This window comes from Mesitornis unicolor, unplaced genomic scaffold, assembly GCF_000695765.1.
Source record: "Mesitornis unicolor isolate BGI_N332 unplaced genomic scaffold, ASM69576v1 scaffold17546, whole genome shotgun sequence".
Lineage (NCBI taxonomy): Eukaryota > Metazoa > Chordata > Aves > Mesitornithiformes > Mesitornithidae > Mesitornis > Mesitornis unicolor.
Genome location: NW_010193163.1, coordinates 5,528 through 24,886, shown reverse-complemented (window position 1 = coordinate 24,886; position 19,359 = coordinate 5,528). Strand labels below are relative to the sequence as shown.

Sequence of the window (19,359 nt, the reverse complement as noted above, 5' to 3'; positions counted from 1 at the left end):
AGGAATGCCACCAAGATCTGACTTTGGCAGGTCAGATTTAGGCCAACATGGTTAAATGAAATAGGACTTTTTGCTTACCTTCTTCAAATGCAAGAAGTTGATTTCTGTTCAGGCCAATAAGCAAAGATGGTGAAACATAATTAACTTTCTCAAGTCACTGCTAGACCCCAGTGACTGATTTTTAACAGACTGTGTAATGGAGCTTGTTTGGATTCCATTTAATCATGAATTCCACAAATTATCTTCAAATATCTTTTGCAAAGGTGACTCTTTAAAAACTAAAATTAAAAATGCTCCATTATATATGTGTGTGTATATATGTGAGTGTGTGTGTGTGTATGTAAGGCATACATATATGTCCCCTACTGAAAAGCATTTTCATAGTTCACTTGTGAAAAGGCTTGCTACAGTATCAGTTGAGTGACAGGAATTTAAGATTTAGTCATCTACTTATGGTAAAGGGCTAGAATTACTGTTTTCAAAGAACTAGAGTGTTGTGTGTTGATAGTTCACTTCTCAAAGAAGGTCTTTTGGATTGGGAGATTGTTTCAGAGGCAATAATGAACAATTGGAGTCACCTGGATTATTCAAAAATGAAAAGATTCCTGGCCCCAGAGAAGGGACATGAACTTTCTGCATCTTGCTTAACAAACTGGGTCATGGAAAGAAGGGCTGTGATCTAGCATAGGCAATACAAACATGAACTAGCCTGGTCAAGAATAGAGATTTTTGGAATGCTCTCTGTCCTCATTCAGACTATTCTAGATCTGAAACATTACAGCTTCACCCATCCATGTTTGAAATCAGGACTTTTACACTTGAGCAAGCTTGAGGAAGTAAGAGCACGTTTCTCCAAACGTTATTTACTTGGCCAGTCAATCTTTGAATTCCTTTTTCTGCCATGTCAAATAGGAGGGCTTGGTTAAAAACTCAATCCATCATCATTCAGTTTCTCGTTGTGCAGCAAAGTCAACTCATTATTTTCTGCCAATTTCTTCCTTTCAAAATGTTCTCACAAATTCAGCACAATACTGCATGATCAGTCATGGTCTGGGAAAGAACAGGCACTGCTTTAAATGCTAATTGTTCTGCAGATCACTTAGGGACAGTGGACATATTAATATATGAACTGCCAAATTTGAAATCCCTCAACATATTTTTAAAGTATTACAAGCTTTGTCCTGTACTATTGGTAACATAATCTTTACTAGAACTGCAGAAGTATTTGATTTATGAAACTGCTGTCTTGAGAATCAGGCTGTTCTTACTGTATTTATGTATGTGAATGGTATTATTTACTTTGTTCAACAAATGAAAATGTATATGTTAAGAAAATTTCATGATAAATAGAAATTTTTTTTTGATTAAGCTTGTATCACTAGAGAGGCAAAATTAAGGTTATTTTATTTGTGCATGCCCAACTTTTGTAACATGCCATGGTTTCGGGTAAGATTTCTAATAGAGTTTAATGTTTAAAGTTATTTATTTATTTATAAAGAAATAGTCCCAGGTCTGCTGAAACATACTGGGAGTCAGATGCTTTGTGACTTCTCTACCATATTTTTTAAACACCTCCAGGATAACTGAAACCTAAATCTCTGGAGTGGTATGTTATGATATTTGTATATGACACTGAATAAGGTACACTGTAAACATCTGTCTACATTTCACTCCAATTCCCTTCTCTTAGAAAAAAGTCTGTGTTCCCATTGGTAAAGAAGTGATGCCCTCTGGTTTAATTTTGAACAGGTTCGCTTTGTATTTCAGTATGTTAAAGTTCAATTTTTAACAGTAAGATATTGTTCTACACTGAACATTTTGCTAAACATTGATTTGTTGCCTCTGTTGCAGTGGCATCACAGAATCTCAGTTGTATTAGGATAAGATTAAATATTACATAAGCAGAAATGAAGGCAGTCACTGCCTTAGTGAGCTCAGCTTCAATGCACAGAGTAGGCAGAAACTGAGAATGGAACTGAGCACAGATTTTCACATCTTGCCTTTGCTAGTTGCAAGCAGAACCTGTCTGTCTTGAATACCTGGATATGAATCCCCTCCACCAATCCCACCCTCCCCCTCTTAAGTATTTGGTTACCTTTATGTCAAGAGACTAAACAGAGAAACTGCTTTCCCTGTTTCCTAATGGCTCTAACTCTTCTAAATATTGTCTGTTCCTATTAAAAGCTGTCATTTGCTTCATCAGCACACATGGTCCTTCATTAAAGTCTCTTTTAAAATTGTGTCCTTACTAGTCTCCTATGACTGAAACACTAACCAGTGAAACCGCTATTTCTGAATCCAAGACTCTGTATTCACAATATAATTTGATGTTTTGGAGCAATAGTCCCATATGGACTCATTATCTGGAAGAGTTAGCTTGTTAAATGGATGTATTGAAAAGGTCAATAGAAATGGAATTAAGGGGAATAATCTGTAGTCAGATTTTATTTTGTCAGGCTATTTCAAGTGTATATATGTAAGAGGGGCTGTTTCACAGCAAGTGTGGACTATGAAATCTCCGAGGTCTTCTGCCTAATTCTTCCTAATTTATAGTGTAATTATATTGCAAATATGGGAAAAGTTAATTTGTAGAGCTCTTCTATGCTAATTAAGTAAGACCAGTAAGAGATGTTCACCTGCTACGTGCCTTTTTTCTCCTGTTTCTAGGTGTTTTACATGGTTCCAGTCACCCTGTGTGTTGGTGTTATTAGTGCCTTCCAACTATCAGCCTTCACTTTCCGAAAGAACTTGGCAGCCACTGTTCTCCTGCTGATACTCTTTGGGTATGTGATTGGAAATGCTACTATGGAATTATAGCTTGTAAGAAACAAATAGAAATCTTTAGATTTGCTTTTCACCTGCTGCTGGATGCATGATTTTCTTTCTTCGGAAATGATTATGATTCAGCAAAAGATAGTGAGAAAACAGGCTGAAACATGAGTCTGAAAGTTCCACGCGGAAGGTAAAGGGAGATTTACTCACACATTCAAAAGAAAACAAAAAAAAGGGACAAAAAGAAAAGGACTGGAAATGTCTCAGAAAATACTCAGCCTGTATAACAATCATTTGCTGTTAGATACTGGTTATATGTTATCTTCTAGAAAATGAGGGAATAATAACATAGGTCAGAATTTCAGTGTTTAGCTGTGCAGAATATCATCAAGAAGGTGAGAAGTGGCTGTCTTTCATTACAGTTCTACCGATTTTATAATTCCTGTGATTTTACTTAGCTCCAGGAATTTATGTTTCCAGTAAGAAGTCTGTCCAATGTAGAGTGGGATGGTTGGAGATCTGTGTCCAAATACTACTGCAAGAGAGGAAGGTCTTCCCATATCACTCTCTTGTTTATTTTCACATTAAAAAACAGTCATAAAAATTTGAAACAACTGGTTAAACAGAGGATTGACTTCTCTATAGTAAAAGGCTGTGGGCTCAAACTAATGGTCTGTCTATCCTGTTCCTTTAACTCTTCCTATGTGCAGGCCCAAGTGATGTGAGAAATCCTGAAAATGGTTAAAGGATAAGCATTCTGAGAAGACGTTTCTTCCTTATTTCAAGCAGCTAATTGCTGCTATCTTTGTAGGGGTGAATGTATATCCTATGAGACACATGTTTAGATAATGAAATATAACCAGTCCTTGACAGAATCACAGGAAAACAGAAAAAAACTTCTGCAAGATCAGGACATGTTCTATTCCAGGAAGAGTCTCAGATAAACATTGGAAAAAAAACCCTTCACTGTATTTCATCTTGAAATTGTTTTCAAGACCTCATGCCCTCAGCAACTCCTTTTTTTGGAAAATTGTTTCAGCATCTCCATAGCTGGATGTATTCTTTGAAATTCCAACCTGAGCTTATTTGGAGCCATACTTCATAATTCTTCCTCATCAAACATCTTTTACAAGCCAAGTCCTCTCTTGTAAAAAGGCATTCCCATTCCCTGAATAATTCTATTTCTCATTTTTACCTATAACTCCAGTTTGGGCTCATCTTTCCTGGTCATGAGTGGCCAAACTAGCATGTAATATTCTAGACATCACGATGCTATGATCTTGTAAATAACTCAGATGAAACATCTAAGGTTCATACTTTTTTTACTATTGTCTTCTTCCTCCTTCCTTCTGCACTACTACCAATTGATTCCTTCAGGTTAAAGGCAGAAATTGTTATCAGTCTTAGGGCACTAATAAATCTTATCCTTGTTTTTCTTAATTATCTTTACAATTGTTGAATCCTTCTTCTAATCCAGTTGCTGTGATCCTAGTGTAAGAAGAGCCATCTACAGAGACCTTAGTCAAGAAGCAAATGAATTTTACAATACCTACTTGTATGCCTGCTGAAGTCATGACATGTTTTCTGTGGTATGCTGTAGGTTTTGGCCCTGCGCACAGTGTACTACTCAATTCCAAGTGCTAAGAGCTATGTTTTAACCATAACATTGCTTTAACCATAATGTGGAGTTAAAGTTTGGATATTTCAGAAGAAACAACCATTAGCTGAAAAGCTGGAATGTCTTCTGAGAATGTTTTTGTTGACTGCAGAGGTAGCTTAATCACCTCATCATATTCCCTCCTGTACTGTTCAGCTTTGGCTTATATAACAGATACTATAGTGATTTTTAACAAGAGGGTCTATGTATTCAATGAGTATTAACATGTATTAAAGAAATAAGGACAGTCAGTCAGTTTTACATGTCTCAAGCACACTGAGAAATTTCTGAGTTGCCACTTTTCCTATTCTACCCTTTACTCAGCATAACTACACAGTAAATGTGATGAAGCTTATTCTGGTCATTTTATCCTTCCCCAGTACTGTGCATGTAATTCTCATTTATTTGCATTCCAGAATGCATTTTTTCCTTTTAAAATTATATTTTTCTCTTCAGGGTACACTTGCGCAGAATTTCTGATCTAGAATAAAGATAAAAATAGCCCAGTTATATGAAAATGTCAAGCTATGTGCCAGAACGGAGCGTGCTTGAAAGAATAGTCAACAATTTCCTAGTGTGCTACTTTAAAACTGTTTTCCTTTAAAAATATAATGTTCTCTTAACTAAACTGTATTTTTTCATCTTTTTTCTGATAGCAGAATTGTTTTATAGTGCAACTGCTTAAGCACTTTTGTCCAAAATGCTCTACCTTTGATACTTACAAAAAAAACACATTACAGCTGAAGCTGAAGGAAAATAAAGATAGGATAGAAATGTAGGCGTAACTGGCAGCTACATTAAAGGCTGTGCTTACACATCATGCAACTTTAGTATTCTGAAAGTCTTACTCATTTCTTAGTGGCTATAAGCAAACAAATCAAATTTTGTTTTCATTTAGAGCAGAGTAATAATGCTCTAAATCATGTCTCTTTCCTAAGCTGCTTCCAAGGATGGACCTGTCTTGTATTTACGGTACTGTAATTCAGAACAAAATTTAGAACAGTGATTTTGGTATGTGCATGAAGTGAAGAAAAGATTGTGTCAGACTGGAAACAGGATGCTGAAAAGTAGAGAGTAATCTTGAATACTTAAAATCTTAATTTGAGACCCAAACATTAAGTCATTTAACCTTTATCTTCCTGTAATCTGTCGATAACATCCTATTATTTCACAGCAGGTTTTGAAAGTTTGTTTCTTAAGGTGAAGGGTTTTGGCATTCTTAGATGAAAAAGGTTCATCTGTAATGATAGGTGGACAGTGAGGTGGATTGAGAACTGGCTAAATGGCAGAGCTCAGAAAGTTGTGACCATTGGTGCAGAGTCTAGTTGGAGGCCTGTGGCTAGTGGTGTTCCCCAGGGGTCAGTACTGGGTCCAGTCTTGTTCAACATATCCATCAATAACCTGGATGAAGGCACAGAGCGTACCCAGCCAGTTTGCTGATGATACAAAACTGGAGGAGTGGCTGGTACACCAGAGGCTGTGCTGCCATTCAGCGAGACCTGGACAGACTGGGGAGTTGGGCAGAGAGGAACCTAATGAATTTCAACAAAGGCAAGTGTAGAGTCCTGCACCTGAGGAGGAATAACTCCATGCACCAGTATAGGTTAAGGGGTGACCTGCTGGAAAATAGCTCTGTGGACCTGGGAGTCCTGGTGGACAAGTTAACCATGAGCCATTAATATGCCCTTGCAGCCCAAGAAGGCAAATGGTGTCCTGGGGTGCATTAAGAAGAGTGTTGTCAGCAGATGTACTCACATATAGAGTACTATGTCCAGTTCTGGGCTCCCTGGTTCAAGACAGACATGGGAATACTGGAGAGAGTCCAGTGATGGGCTACAAAGATGAATAAGGGACTGAAGCATCTCTTTTATGAGGAAAGGCTGAGAGAGCTGGATCTGCTCAGCTTGGAGAGAAGACTGAGAAGGGATCTTATCAATGCTTATAAATATCTAAAGAGTGAGTGTAAGGAGGATGGAGCCAAACTCTTTTCAGTGGTGACCTGTGAGAGGTCGAGGGGCAATGGGTACAAACTAGAACACAGGAAATTCAAGCTCAACATGATGAAAAACTTCTTTACTGTGAGGGTGACAGAGCACTGGAACAGGCTGCCCAGAGAGGTTGTGGAGTCTCCTTCTCTGGAGAAATACAAAACCTGCCTGGAGTGATACTGTCCCTACCTGCTGTAGGTGACCCTGCATTGGCAGGGGGTTGAACTAGAGAATCTCCAGAGGTCCCTTACAACACCTACCATTCTGGGATTCTGTACTGAATTCAAAAGGGACTTTTATGGCTCATAATCTAAGCTACTGTTTAATGCAATGAAGAAGTAAATTCACAGATTTTTGGCTAGTTACTTTTGCTTTGACCTCACTAGTAAAAAATTATATATAGATATATTATTACTATATAAGAAGTATTTATATATACAACTCTATATACATACTACATATATACTTAACATCATGCAATGATGTATGCTGATACCTATGCTCCTGCAGTCTATATAATGTTTGATAGATAAGTCTTGCACTATGTTCTATGGAAAATAAATTTCCTTTACATGATATTCGTGCTCGTTAACTGGCCTGGATATTTTTTTTAGTCTACCTTGACTTATCTTACTCTTAATAAAAAATATGACTGCTCCAGTTTGGATAGGCATCATTTGACTTGCCTGAATGGAGGGTACTTTCCCTCCTCCTTTAAAGATTTGCATTGAAAATGATGTAGCCACAGACATGCTGTCTTATCATGGTTGTGCTATAAACTAACTATGCTTTCATTTTCAACTACTCCACTCACTGATAACATATTTTAGGTAAGAAGAATACTAACATGATCTCTGGCAAGTTGCAGTTCTCAAATACCACTGGCACAAATTTTAGTTCCAGTTCAAGGTTTAATGGTTTTTTCTTATATATATATTTTTGTGTGCTTTTTTGTGTGTTTTTTTTATTTTGTTTTCTTTTTTTCTCTCTACTCATTCCTTCCTTTTTTAATTTTTTTTTTTGCTTTCTGTGAAAGCCTCTAAGAAAAGCTAATTGCTCAGCATCCATGACTTAAAATTCAACTATATGGTTTTAATTTTATTTCTGTGTAAGAGGCTTGTAAAGATGCATGGTTTTTCAATCATTCAGACATCAGAGTTGTGAACTTTCTGGAACAGTGAAATAAACATATGCAGTTGATATATGCAAAGATGGATCATATCTTCCCATCACATGGCAGTAGCATTATCATAACAATCATAAGGTAATTTGATAAAGAAAATATATCCCCAAATATCCCTTTTTTCCAGTTGGTTAAACGACTTCTTTGCATATCTTAAAAATAAGGAGTAACTATTGAGGTTTTTTTTGTAGTATGTTAATTGCCTTTTTCTTTTTCCTTTTTTATTTCTTTTTTTTTTCCCTGAGGTCAAAACATGACTTATTTGTAGTAATTTTTTTTCTTTAAACTTTCAGATATGCAACTTTGCCATGGATGTATCTTGTATCCAGATTCTTCTCAAGTTCAGATGTAGCTTTTATTTCTTACATTTCCTTAAATTTTGTATTTGGTCTGTGTACCATGCTGCTGACTCTCTTACCTCGTTTGTTAGCTATAATTTCCAAAGTGCAGGTCAGTATAAAACCTTTGCTTTACATTACTCACAAGTGAGATGTATGCACACATGTGTATGCATGTATATGTTTGTGTATATATATGCTGATACATATGCACAGAAAATATTTTTTCAAGCAGAAAATCTTATGTTTAAAACATTTGTGATTTTTCTGTCCTAGTGTATACTGTGTTGCTTGTTACCATCTTGAATTTTAGCTTGTTTATAAAAGAAAAAAAAAGTGCTGTAATAATGCAAAACCAGTGTTAATTGAAACCTTTACGTTTTCCAGACCATTAAGTTGTAATTGGCACATAATGGGAGCTGTTCTGGTCCACTTAATAGATTACATGCATTGTAAAATGTGTTTGAATAATATTGACATAAGAGATAAGCTGCATATTCCTAGGATCTGTAATGCCCTGTATGAATAGCAATATGCATTTTCACTCCATGTATGGAATTTTCATTAGTCGTAATGATAATTAAGCAACTTGAGAGGAGATTCAGAATATGTATGAATATCTATGCATGTACCAGATTAAAAACTTGATGTTTACAGTCAAATCTGGATCTCACATCAGTCAAGTCTGGAGGCAGATTTGGTGTTGACTTTGGTTTAAGGTTGGGATTTAGATTTAATAGCATTCAAATATTAAAATTTTAATAAAATAGAATGATCATGGCCATATGTGTTTTGTTACTATCTGTGAACCTCAAATAAAGTTAGAATCCCATGGCCTTAGACACTCTAAAATACAGCAAGAATTAAACCCTGCCCCAAAAATAGTTCACAATACGCTCTTGTGAAAACAGTTCACCTTGAGTGAGATTTGAATACTGTGTCAAGCTTTGTAAGTGTGCTTAATATGCTATTGGAGAAAGCTAATATTTTTCTTTTTTTTCTCCCCCTCCCCTCCCCTTCCCTTGCTGAATCTTAATACAGAGTTTTCAGAACATCTACAATATCCTCAAATGGGCATTCATCATATTCCCACAGTTCTGCTTAGGCCAGGGTTTAATAGAGCTTTCGTACAATCAAATCAAGTTTGACCTGACCAGCAACTTTGGAATAGATTCATATGTGAGCCCCTTTGAGATGAATTTCCTAGGGTGGATTTTTGTGGAAATTGCCCTGCAAGGAACACTACTTCTTCTTTTACGGCTTTTTCTTCATTGGGATCTCCTCCAGAAACCAAGGTGTGTTACCATTTTTATTCTGCCATAGTGGACACTGAACTAATTTTTAAAGAAAAAAGTGATGGATTCATTTGAACACCTGAAGATAAATACTTCTGATAACATGATATACCTGAATTAGTGGAAACTGCAGAAAAAAAAAATACAAGTGGTTGCACTTTCTCTTGGATTCTACTGAGATTTGATCACGAAACTTCAAGAGATTGCAACAAGGGAAATAAAACAGAGTTATCCAGACAGAGTACAGCAATATCCAATTTGCCATGTGTCATTTGTTATCATCTTCTGTTTTAGGAGTCAGTGTTCAATTAACAGCATGGTCAGCCCTTCAGAAGATTTTGATGTAGAAATGGAGCGACAGCGACTCTTTGGTGGAAGAACTGGTAATGATGTCCTTCTCCTGTACAACCTCAGGAAGTGTTATGGAGGTTTCAGTAAGAAAAACACAGCTGTGGAAAGCATAAGCTTAGGAATACCAAGGGGAGAGGTAAAGAGATCTTTTTTTCCTTTCATAAAATAACACTTCATTCTGAGCAGTTGTTCAGACACGCTCAGGATGCCTACAATCAAAGATCTGTAGATAGCAGCAGAACAATTTCAATGGTAGTAATTTCTGAAAATCGATAACTGGATAAAAGCAGAAGCTCTGCTGATGTTTACAGAAAAACTGTTCACTTACTTTTTTGGGTTACACATTCATCAGTCTTAATTTTTTCTTCTTGCTTACCTTTACCAAGTTACTGTTTCATAGGCTAACGTAAAAATAAAGTAGGTAGCATAGCAGTTCAATATCCCAAGAGAAAGCAAAGAATACCTAGCTCAACTGTAAACTGTGGACTGAATCCTGAATTTGTCACCAAGGCAAACTTGTAGTTCCCATGCTGAAATCATCACAGTATATTTTAATATAGCCGATAATACACTATTATAATAAACTGAAATTTAAGACTGAATATGCTAATCCTGGGGGTTTTAAAGTGCAGGTTCAAATCTAGCATTTGCTAAAAATATGGATAAATAATGCTTTTAGATACTGGACAGGGTTTTAAGTGGAGAGATAGAATCCTAAATAAGTCACTTTTAGGAATTAGGGGGTAATCAAAATATTATATATATTTTTTTTGAAAACATATTTTCTGTGGGAAAGGAAATTGCACATACAGTATGTACATATAGAGTATCTTGAAGCCATATGATAGGAAATATACAAAGGGGAGAAACTGTTGAAGAACTGATATTACTTATTCTTTTAGCATAACAGATTGCTTGCATTTTTTTTTTAATTTTTATTTTTATTTTAATATCTCTTAGTGTTTTGGACTCCTGGGAACAAATGGAGCTGGGAAAAGCACAACATTTAAGATGCTGACTGGAGATATCACCCCATCTGCAGGACGTGCTGTTATCAGGACTCCTACAGGGTAAATAACGCAGTTTGATCAGAAGAGTGCTAATAGATAATGTCAATGATCAAAGACTCAGCACGTCTTTAGTCCTTTGTACTGTACTCTAAGGACCTGTTTTATACCCTTTTAAATGTATATTGCTTTATTGCTGTTAAGTCTCTGCAGGAAAGCACTTTAGCATTATTTATTTCCATCTGACAGCTCTGTTAATTGAGAAGAAACTTGTGTGAATGAGTAAAATGAGTAGGTTCTAGGAAACCTTAACATACAGCCTTTCAAAATTGTAACAAAAATCTTAACATATAATATGTCCCGATGCACAGACATATATCCCCCATACTAATGCTGCATGGAAAGGTTTCCACGCTCATACTGATGAGCAGTGCTTCAAGTGGATATTTTTAAAATGTTTTCTGATACTTGTGTCCTTCAGAGTCATTAATTAATTGCTTGATCAATATGCTATGTAATTGAGTGAGGAGGTAGTATTGGTGATATGGAGGTTGACTTTGATGGAGTGGTAAGTGAATAACGGACTTTTTGGATTAGATGTAACCAATATTTACCATTTTTCCCAGCAAAATTGGAGGGGAAGTAAAGTAATATTTTAGTGATGCTAAAGTAAAATTTGTATGTGTGCATGTAAACGTATTCTGGGCTATTTAACAATTTTAAAACTTCTCTTTTCCTTAATGATGTTTATTTCAAAATATGTGTTTTGGAGAAGAACAGATGAAGGGTTTAATCCAGAAAGTTTTTAAAGGAAGCATTTTGGATTTTCCAAAATGACAAGTTACATTACTTTGTTTCAGAAATTAAATGTTTTCATAGGTCAGTATTTGTTCACTTTTTTACAAAGATAATGAATAGCAGATTTAACTTCAAAATGCAAGTAGTTTCAGACATTGCAAAATTTAGTTTTCTTTCAAGTTTACACTTTTTTTTGAAATGGACAATATCACCACTACCAAATGTGATTTTACTTAAGTAGGTTCTGTTTTATTTTTTCATTATCTGTCATACCAACTTTTTCTAAGAGATTCAGTATAAAAATAATTTGATAACAAAGAACTTCTAAAATGTCCATCGAATAATTGTTAATCCTGAAGAAGGATTGATTTAAGAGATTTTGGAAAAATTACTCTTAAGAGAATAAGAACTGATATGAGTGAGGCTTTACAATGGTTATAAAGATTTTAAATGGTGGTTTTAATTTATAAATTCCCAGAAGACAAACATTTTCAGACATTAAGCAGCAACAACAATAAAAATAATAAAAGTGATTTAAAATTAGGTTAAAATTAACATGTGGTGTTCTTTGGAACTGGTGGAATACTAGGATATCATGGAGGTCAGAAGTTTAGCAGGGATCTATAAAGCATCTGAGATTTACAGAAATAAAATAATCTGTAATATTTTTTCACATGACACTGTCCTCAGAGCAGTATTTAACCGCCGAGGTTTTGTTTAGAATTTGAAGCGTATTTTTCTATAGATTTTAATGGGATTTGCCTTTGGTTTCACCTGTGCATTCATGGATTTCATATGGCTTTCCCTGTATGATGTAGTACATCTGTATTTGGGCAAATTATTTGATCTGATGTGGAAATTCCAAAATTTTAATATCCAACTGAAAACAAATATAAAGTTATAGGAATATATTTCATCATCACATGTATTGGTGATTAGACCAAGTTTATTGACTACATGACTTATTTTGTCATAACCCCTAGAGATAACTTTTCAAAAAAATCACAAAACTGTATTAGAATGCTTTACTAGATGTGTTGTCATGTACCTGTGGCTAAACAGATAAAAATTATTCTAAGGTCAACTTTAGTATGTTACTGGCATTTAACAATAGGTTAAATGCTCCCCCTGCACATCATGTGTGCTACTTTCATTTCCCCTACTCTGTTTTATAAATCCAACATGAAAACATACTTTCAGATGCAATGTTGTTTACCATATACTGAAACATAGGTAATGAAATTTGACACATTTAGGAGGCTTTGAGAGGACACCTTAGACATTTGCATTTAAGTGTGCAAAACATTGACACAATGTCAAGCACCTTTGACGCAATGTCAAGTACCTTTGACAACATTAATTATCACACTGTATAATCTGATGTCAACCCAGGTTATGGATTTTTATATTTTTTGAAGTGGCTGGAATGAGTGTAAAACTCATATTCCCAAGTCTTAGAAACTTATCACTAACTTGAGAAGACAACCTCAAGCAAGAAGTGGAGTTACACAGTAGCTAAACTTGGGGAAACAAACAACTTTGAGGCTGGGAGAAGAGATTTATGTCATTCCTGAGTTTGTTCCTTCATATTTTGGCAACTGCTGTTAAGGAGTTCATGGTGCACTGTGTTGTTGTACTACTGAAAATCCCTAGGGGGAAAATTTGTTCATTCTTCCATAGGTAAGATTATAACCACGACAGGTTTGGAGAACCCTTCCACAACAGTTGAAGAATGACTAAATTTACTAATCCAAGGGACTTTTAGGTGGATTGATTTGTATTTACACCTCAGATAAATGAAGGAAGGGGGAATATTATGGTAAGGAGTCTTCTCCTTTTCTTACTCCAGTAAGTGCTTTAAGACCTGGTATTCCTGGCACAGAGGAGGAGAGAAGAGTCAACTGAAGAAAGAAATTGCTGGTCACAGCTGCAGGCTATTTGCTGGTCAGCAGATCTAGACGACTTTGTTTAAAATCTATGTCATAAGGCAGCATCCATAGAGACATTATCTCTGATAGTGAGCAGGCTAAATGAAAGCTAGTGTATAAAACTGTGATCATTTTTGTAGTTACTTCTTCTGTCAAATAGCTTGAGAAGTAAGGTCTGTATTAAATATGTACTAAGAAAAGCTGACACTTAACAAAATGGTAAAACAAAGGAGAACAAAGTGCGTCCTCATAGTCTTTGAATCTCTGATGTGCTGATATATCAGTGGATATTCTACACCTGTTCTACTTTTTGGGTTTTTTAGAATGTATGTCAGCCATTCTTTGTTTTCTTTCCCTTTTCATATTTGTGTCTAAACCTTCTTCAGTGACTCTGTGTCTCTTGGAAGAGAAAGTGTCAAAATTCTTTTAAATGTCATGTCAAGAACAGTGTAAAAAAACCAAATAATGTGACTAATTTTTTTTGCCTTTTTGACATTCTCTATTTTGCAGTCTTTGCCATTGTACTTTGCTGAATAGAGTTGACTTTAAGTTCAGACTTAACAAAGTCTCACTTGTGATAGGGTGCATAGAGGAAGCAATAGATAAGCTGGATGTCGTCTTGTCCATAGGTTGCCACACTGAGGCCTGAAACAGTTGGCAATCTTCCTCATTTAATTTATTTATCCACCATGAATTTCCACCTTCCTTCTGCACAGAGACACCCTTCATGACAGCAAATCTCCATCCTATTTGAATTGTGTCAGTCATCTTAGCTGTTGGATTACAAAGTCATAAGACCAAAAAACTGCTCTCCAAAGAGGGGAAAGTAAAATATTTCTTTATTGATAGAACTTGGACTCTTTTGATAGTTATGATATTCAGCTGGATAAATAATTAAAAATGTAATTCAAATAGCTTTACTTGAAAGGCAGAATAAATTTACATCAATATAATGGCTGAGATAGCTGTTGTTACACTGTATATCAGTATAATTAGTTTAATTATAACTAAGCTATAGTTACATTAATTATATTTTAACCTTGATTTTTAGAATGTTAATTGAGCTTTAGTGTGCACTGAATTGAATGTGCAATTAAAAGTACAATAGAATGTCTAACTACCTTTGCAATTTGCAAATTTTTATTTCATTTTGACTAATTAATGGAATTTCTCTCTCTACAGAAGCCATTGTAAGTACCATATATATAACTGCCTTTATTTTAACTGCATTCAAAAATTACAGAAAAGGCATACAAAAGTGAAGCAAAGTGCACAGTGGAGTCAATAGTAAAACACTTTTTCCAAAATCAACCATTAGGCTGATACTGAGGGTACTAAGTTGTCTCTGGAACTTGAAACTGAGGTGTACCTTGCATGTTAGCCCACAGTTAGCTATAAGCTATGTTGCTGGTAATCACTGTAACAAATAAGAACCAAATCCAGTCTCTGCAATAACCAGCCTAGCCTTCTGGAAACAACAGGTCCAGTTCAGGTGGGAGAAGGCAACAGCTTTTGTCCAAGAACATTCTTGCTCGTTCCAGTATTTGGGTTTCTTTTCAGGACCAGCAGAGGCACCATGCTCCCCCAGTGTTGCCTTCAGAGCTGGCATCAGATTTCAGGGGTTGCTTCAACCCATGAAAGAAATGGATCCATGTAAAAGGCCTTAAAATGATCAGTGGAGGAACAACTTTGAGTAAAAAATTTCATTCACTCAGACTTTTTTATTCCCTTTCAAGTCTGGCAAGTTTCTTTCATAGCTAGTTCAAAACTCTGTAAGGTGAGCACTCCAAACTCATGGAGGCCTCCTTGAGTCCTCGATTTTTTTCAGGATGTTTTGCACTTAAGTATCATAATTCCTACTGTATAAATGGAGACCTAAGCACTTAGGATAGAATACAATATCTTCTGTGCTTCAAGTGATAGACTGTGCTATTTTTCTTGAGGATGCCATACATTTTGTTGACCTTTTCCAAAAGTGTACTAGAACGGTAATTTTGCAACTTTAAAATTTTTTTTAACATACAAAGTTTTCTGGACATGTTCTGTTGGTTTAATCTGTTGCAGTTGTTCCACTTTAAAGGAAAAATGAAAGAGTAAGTAGGAGTATTGAATAAGCATAACAAAATACTCTAAAAATTAAGTCTTCAATAGGAAGGAGAAAACTCATGTTTCATGTTAGTTCTATGCCTTAACTTGATCAAGGTGCATAACCAAAGTAAAAGATAGCAATTATGTTGCTGTTTTTATGATGGTACGAAAAGTCCTGTGTTAGTGCAAAAGTCTGGTTTCCTGCCTACAGTTTTTAGTTGTCACACTGGAATTCATTGTGTCTACTGTACTATAGACAAAAAGGCTGAGAGGTGTTGGAATCTGTACTTAAATGTCCTTTCTTTATTAAAAATAGAAGTTAATTTTTTTCTTTCTGTGTGTCCTATTGATAATATGAATAACCTAATGAGAAATGCTAGCATGCTGATAATAAAACGGCAGAAAATAAACGTCTGTTTTTCTCTAGCTGGAGAAAAAAAACAGTATTTTGCTGCATGCTAATCTATATTTCAGAAATATTAAAAAAAGATCCAAATTTGATTCTGATAGCATCATATAGGAAGATGTTTGTTAAGGAAGAAGAGGATTATAATTAGTTTAATGAATGGGATCAGAATTTTAAAAAATGAAGAAAACATTTATAGTATATAATTTAGTCAAAAGGTTTTGTGGTATCATGCCATCAGTACTTGAAACATTCATTTCATTTAGATCCATGAAAATGAAATCTGAGAGATTAACTGAATTTCAAAGATAATCAATTTCCAGAGATGAGGGCATTTTTCTGTTGTAAGATATGTAGTATAATTAAAAATTAAGCTGTGTTTTTCATCTGTTCTTTCAGTATTCAGAAAAAGCTTAGGAGCTGGCTAAAAAAAACCTGAAGGATGATCTCCAGCTTTTTGAATTGGAAATCTACTCAGTGATATTGCTGAGGGAAAAGGAGGTATTTAATATATATATCGAAAAAGTCTCAATAAAAGACCAGAATCCTCACATGGCTTTTTTTTTTTCTTCTGGACAGATTGTTTTTTGCTTTGACAGATACAGAGATGGAAAAAAAAATAGCTGCATGGGTTCTTTAGTGAATATATTGAGCCCCTTCATTAATGGGAACTCTTTAAGTGTTCAAGGTCAGCACTAATGGATACATTTGCAAGATAGGACTAAACTGAAAAAGAATATTAAATGATCTATTCTCACTGTACTCTTCCTTTATGAAAGCTAAAGGTCAGTGTGTGGGATATTGTTAATCTAAGGCTGTATGCTTTATGGGAGGCACAACACTAAAATCCTGTCTGTACAATTAGCACTGGGGACACTGATGTGTTTTTATTTCCTGATGCAAACTGAGTAACTATCGTCTAATATAGTTCTAGCTAAAGAACATTAGTTGTCTGTTATTTTTTGCAGCTATGCATGCTTATTTTTTGTTCTTCATGGCATGGACCTGCTCCAGACTCTTGATGTGTTTGTCCAGCTACAGGGTTCATGCTGAGTAAATGTCCCTGAAATTACCCCTGAGTGTGATTTGTTCTCTTGTGAGTGAACTTGGCATATTACCAAAAGCCCAGTCTCTCATTTCTCCGAAGACAGCAGCTGCACCAAAAGGAAACCTCATTAGTGTGCCTGAATCTTCCTAGTAAAATGAATCTTAGACACATCTCTCTGTGTTCAGCAGCATCTAGATAGCGTTTGACTCTGTATAGTGTTTCACTATGTCAGAGTTCATTAAATAAGGAATCCACTGCTTCTGACAAGTTATGCAAAATGATCAACATTCATCTATCCATATCTTAAAGTGAAGATGACCTTAAAAAGAATTTAATTTGATTTAGGTATGGCTGGAAACTGAGCTGGTAAAAATTCTGTATATACTTCATTTAAAATAACCTATAAGTGGATATAAATTTATGAGGAAGTACACTTCTGGGATTCTTTTTCTCCTATCACCCCTTTTCTTTTTTGCTAAGTCTTTGTGTAGAGAGATGTCTACAGGCAGTTAACTTCCTTGGCACCGTCCATATCTACAAAGACACTACAATTTTATATCTTTGCCATTAAGAGCAAAGGACCATTCTAATTAGTTCCCAGCAAGGCATGTCATAATCATGATAATTTATCTTTTGATAGCATAAAAATAGATTTTGATGCTGTGGTTCATTATGTAAAATGCAGAATTTGTGTTTTCTTTTTCTCCCCAGACTCCTGAATCTTAACAGGAGATGCATATTTATAATTTCACTAATGCTGTTATTTGTAGATCCTGCATTTAATACAATTACTTTGTGTCTAAATGATTAATCATATATTTAGTTCTCTTAACCAGAAATGTAGAAAACCAACGAGGAAAAAAACATTCTGCTACTCAGAATCTTTTAAAAACTTTTTTCTTTCAAAGCTCAGTTTTTTTTTATTAAGTATCTTAATTTTGACAGGTCTTTTCTGTACCTGTAAATCAGCAGCATTGAATGTTGAATTAGGTGTTGGAATAAATAGGATAGATTTAGTGTCATTATGGGTAATAAGACACCTTTGCAATCAAGCTTGCTTCTTAGCAATGAATGTAACTTCAAGTAATGCTGTACAGCTACAAAGTGATGACCAAAGCCTCTTAGATATTATAAAAAATATATTTTTTGGTGTATTGTCTTTAACCTACTAGGCTTCAATACTCTGTGTTTTGTTTTACTCTTGTTTGCATGAATGTGTATGTGTGTGCACAGACACACAAAGAATAAGCAGCAACATTTTCCTTTCTGTTTCTCAACTACTGCCCCTTTAATATTGAATGTGATGTACATGGTATGGTTTTGAAATATGTCTCCTTAGAGCAGGGTCTACCAAAGAGATAAGGGAGGTAAACTTGGTAAGAATTAATATTCACAGATCTCTCCTCCTCCTGTGTTGACCTGTTCTCCTTGACACTTACCTCATTAGAACAGTGACACATGCATAGCAGTGCTAATCTGAAAGGCACAAAAAGCATGCATTGCATGTGGGTGGTAAGAGATCGTAACAAAGAGACTCAAGCTCATTTACCTACGGAGTTGAGGGTGTGTTTGTCCTGAAGACTCTGCATTCCAAGGGTGAAACCCAGGGCTGTGGTTTAAAAAAAAAACAAAAACAACCAAACCAAAAAAAACCAAACCAAACCAAACCAAACCAAAACTGCAAAGCCTTTTGCTTTTTCTTTCAACAGATCTGAAATGGATATACTCTCTGCTAGCTCCGAAGGCATTCTCATTGGCTATTGCCCACAGCAAGATGCCCTGGATGAACTTTTAACAGGTTGGGAGCATCTTTATTATTACTGCACACTGCGTGGAATCCCAAAAGAGGATATCCATAAGGTAATTATCCAGAACAGATTTGTAGGGGGACCTGAAGCCAGGTTGGGCTGTGGAGTTTATAAAACAATTGTACTTTTTCACGTGAGAGAATTTCTAATATTTCATCTTAATAGCTTTACTAATAAGTTTTTTCGTTATTATTACTTTATTTAAACAATATGGATTTTTTTCTGTCTGTTATGCCAGTTCAAAACATAATAATGCCACTGAGGGTAGTAAAATAAGACTAATGCAAATGAAATCTCAGGCACAAAAACTCTAAAGGCAATGAAATTTATGAATAGTTCAACACCTTCATTATCACACTCAGAGAACTGGGAGGAAACACCACATGTTTTGAGTTATGCACCTCTGAAAAACTCCTTTCTTCAGAGATGGGATTAAACTCTGAAGGAATTAAAAATTGTTGAATTATTATATGAATAAACCAAACATCTGGGTGCTGAGATGACAGCTGCCAGCATTCTGCTAGTAAATATCTTAAATTTCACAAGATGGTGTCTGCATTCAAACCTGCTGGGAGCAGTTCCTAAAATATTCCAGCTGCCTTATCAGGTCTGTGGTTGTCCAACGATAAGAAGACAAACCCGTGTCAGAAAATGCTTTAAGAGTTTACTAGCATACATGATGACAATATCTA

General features: G+C 35.4%; 1 protein-coding gene across 1 annotated transcript in view; it reads left to right on the top strand.

Moving 5' to 3' along the window:
• LOC104542907 (ATP-binding cassette sub-family A member 13-like) overlaps positions 1-18,719 on the top strand; it is a gene marked incomplete at both ends in the record, with an annotated part of 65,089 nt that extends 46,370 nt beyond the window's left edge. The window contains 6 exons of the mRNA XM_010187374.1: positions 2,668-2,783; positions 7,894-8,050; positions 8,980-9,233; positions 9,528-9,720; positions 10,545-10,654; positions 18,569-18,719. Of these exons, the coding sequence (XP_010185676.1) occupies positions 2,668-2,783; positions 7,894-8,050; positions 8,980-9,233; positions 9,528-9,720; positions 10,545-10,654; positions 18,569-18,719 (981 nt within the window). The remainder of the gene's footprint in view (positions 1-2,667; positions 2,784-7,893; positions 8,051-8,979; positions 9,234-9,527; positions 9,721-10,544; positions 10,655-18,568) is intronic.
• Positions 18,720-19,359: the final 640 nt, after the last annotated feature.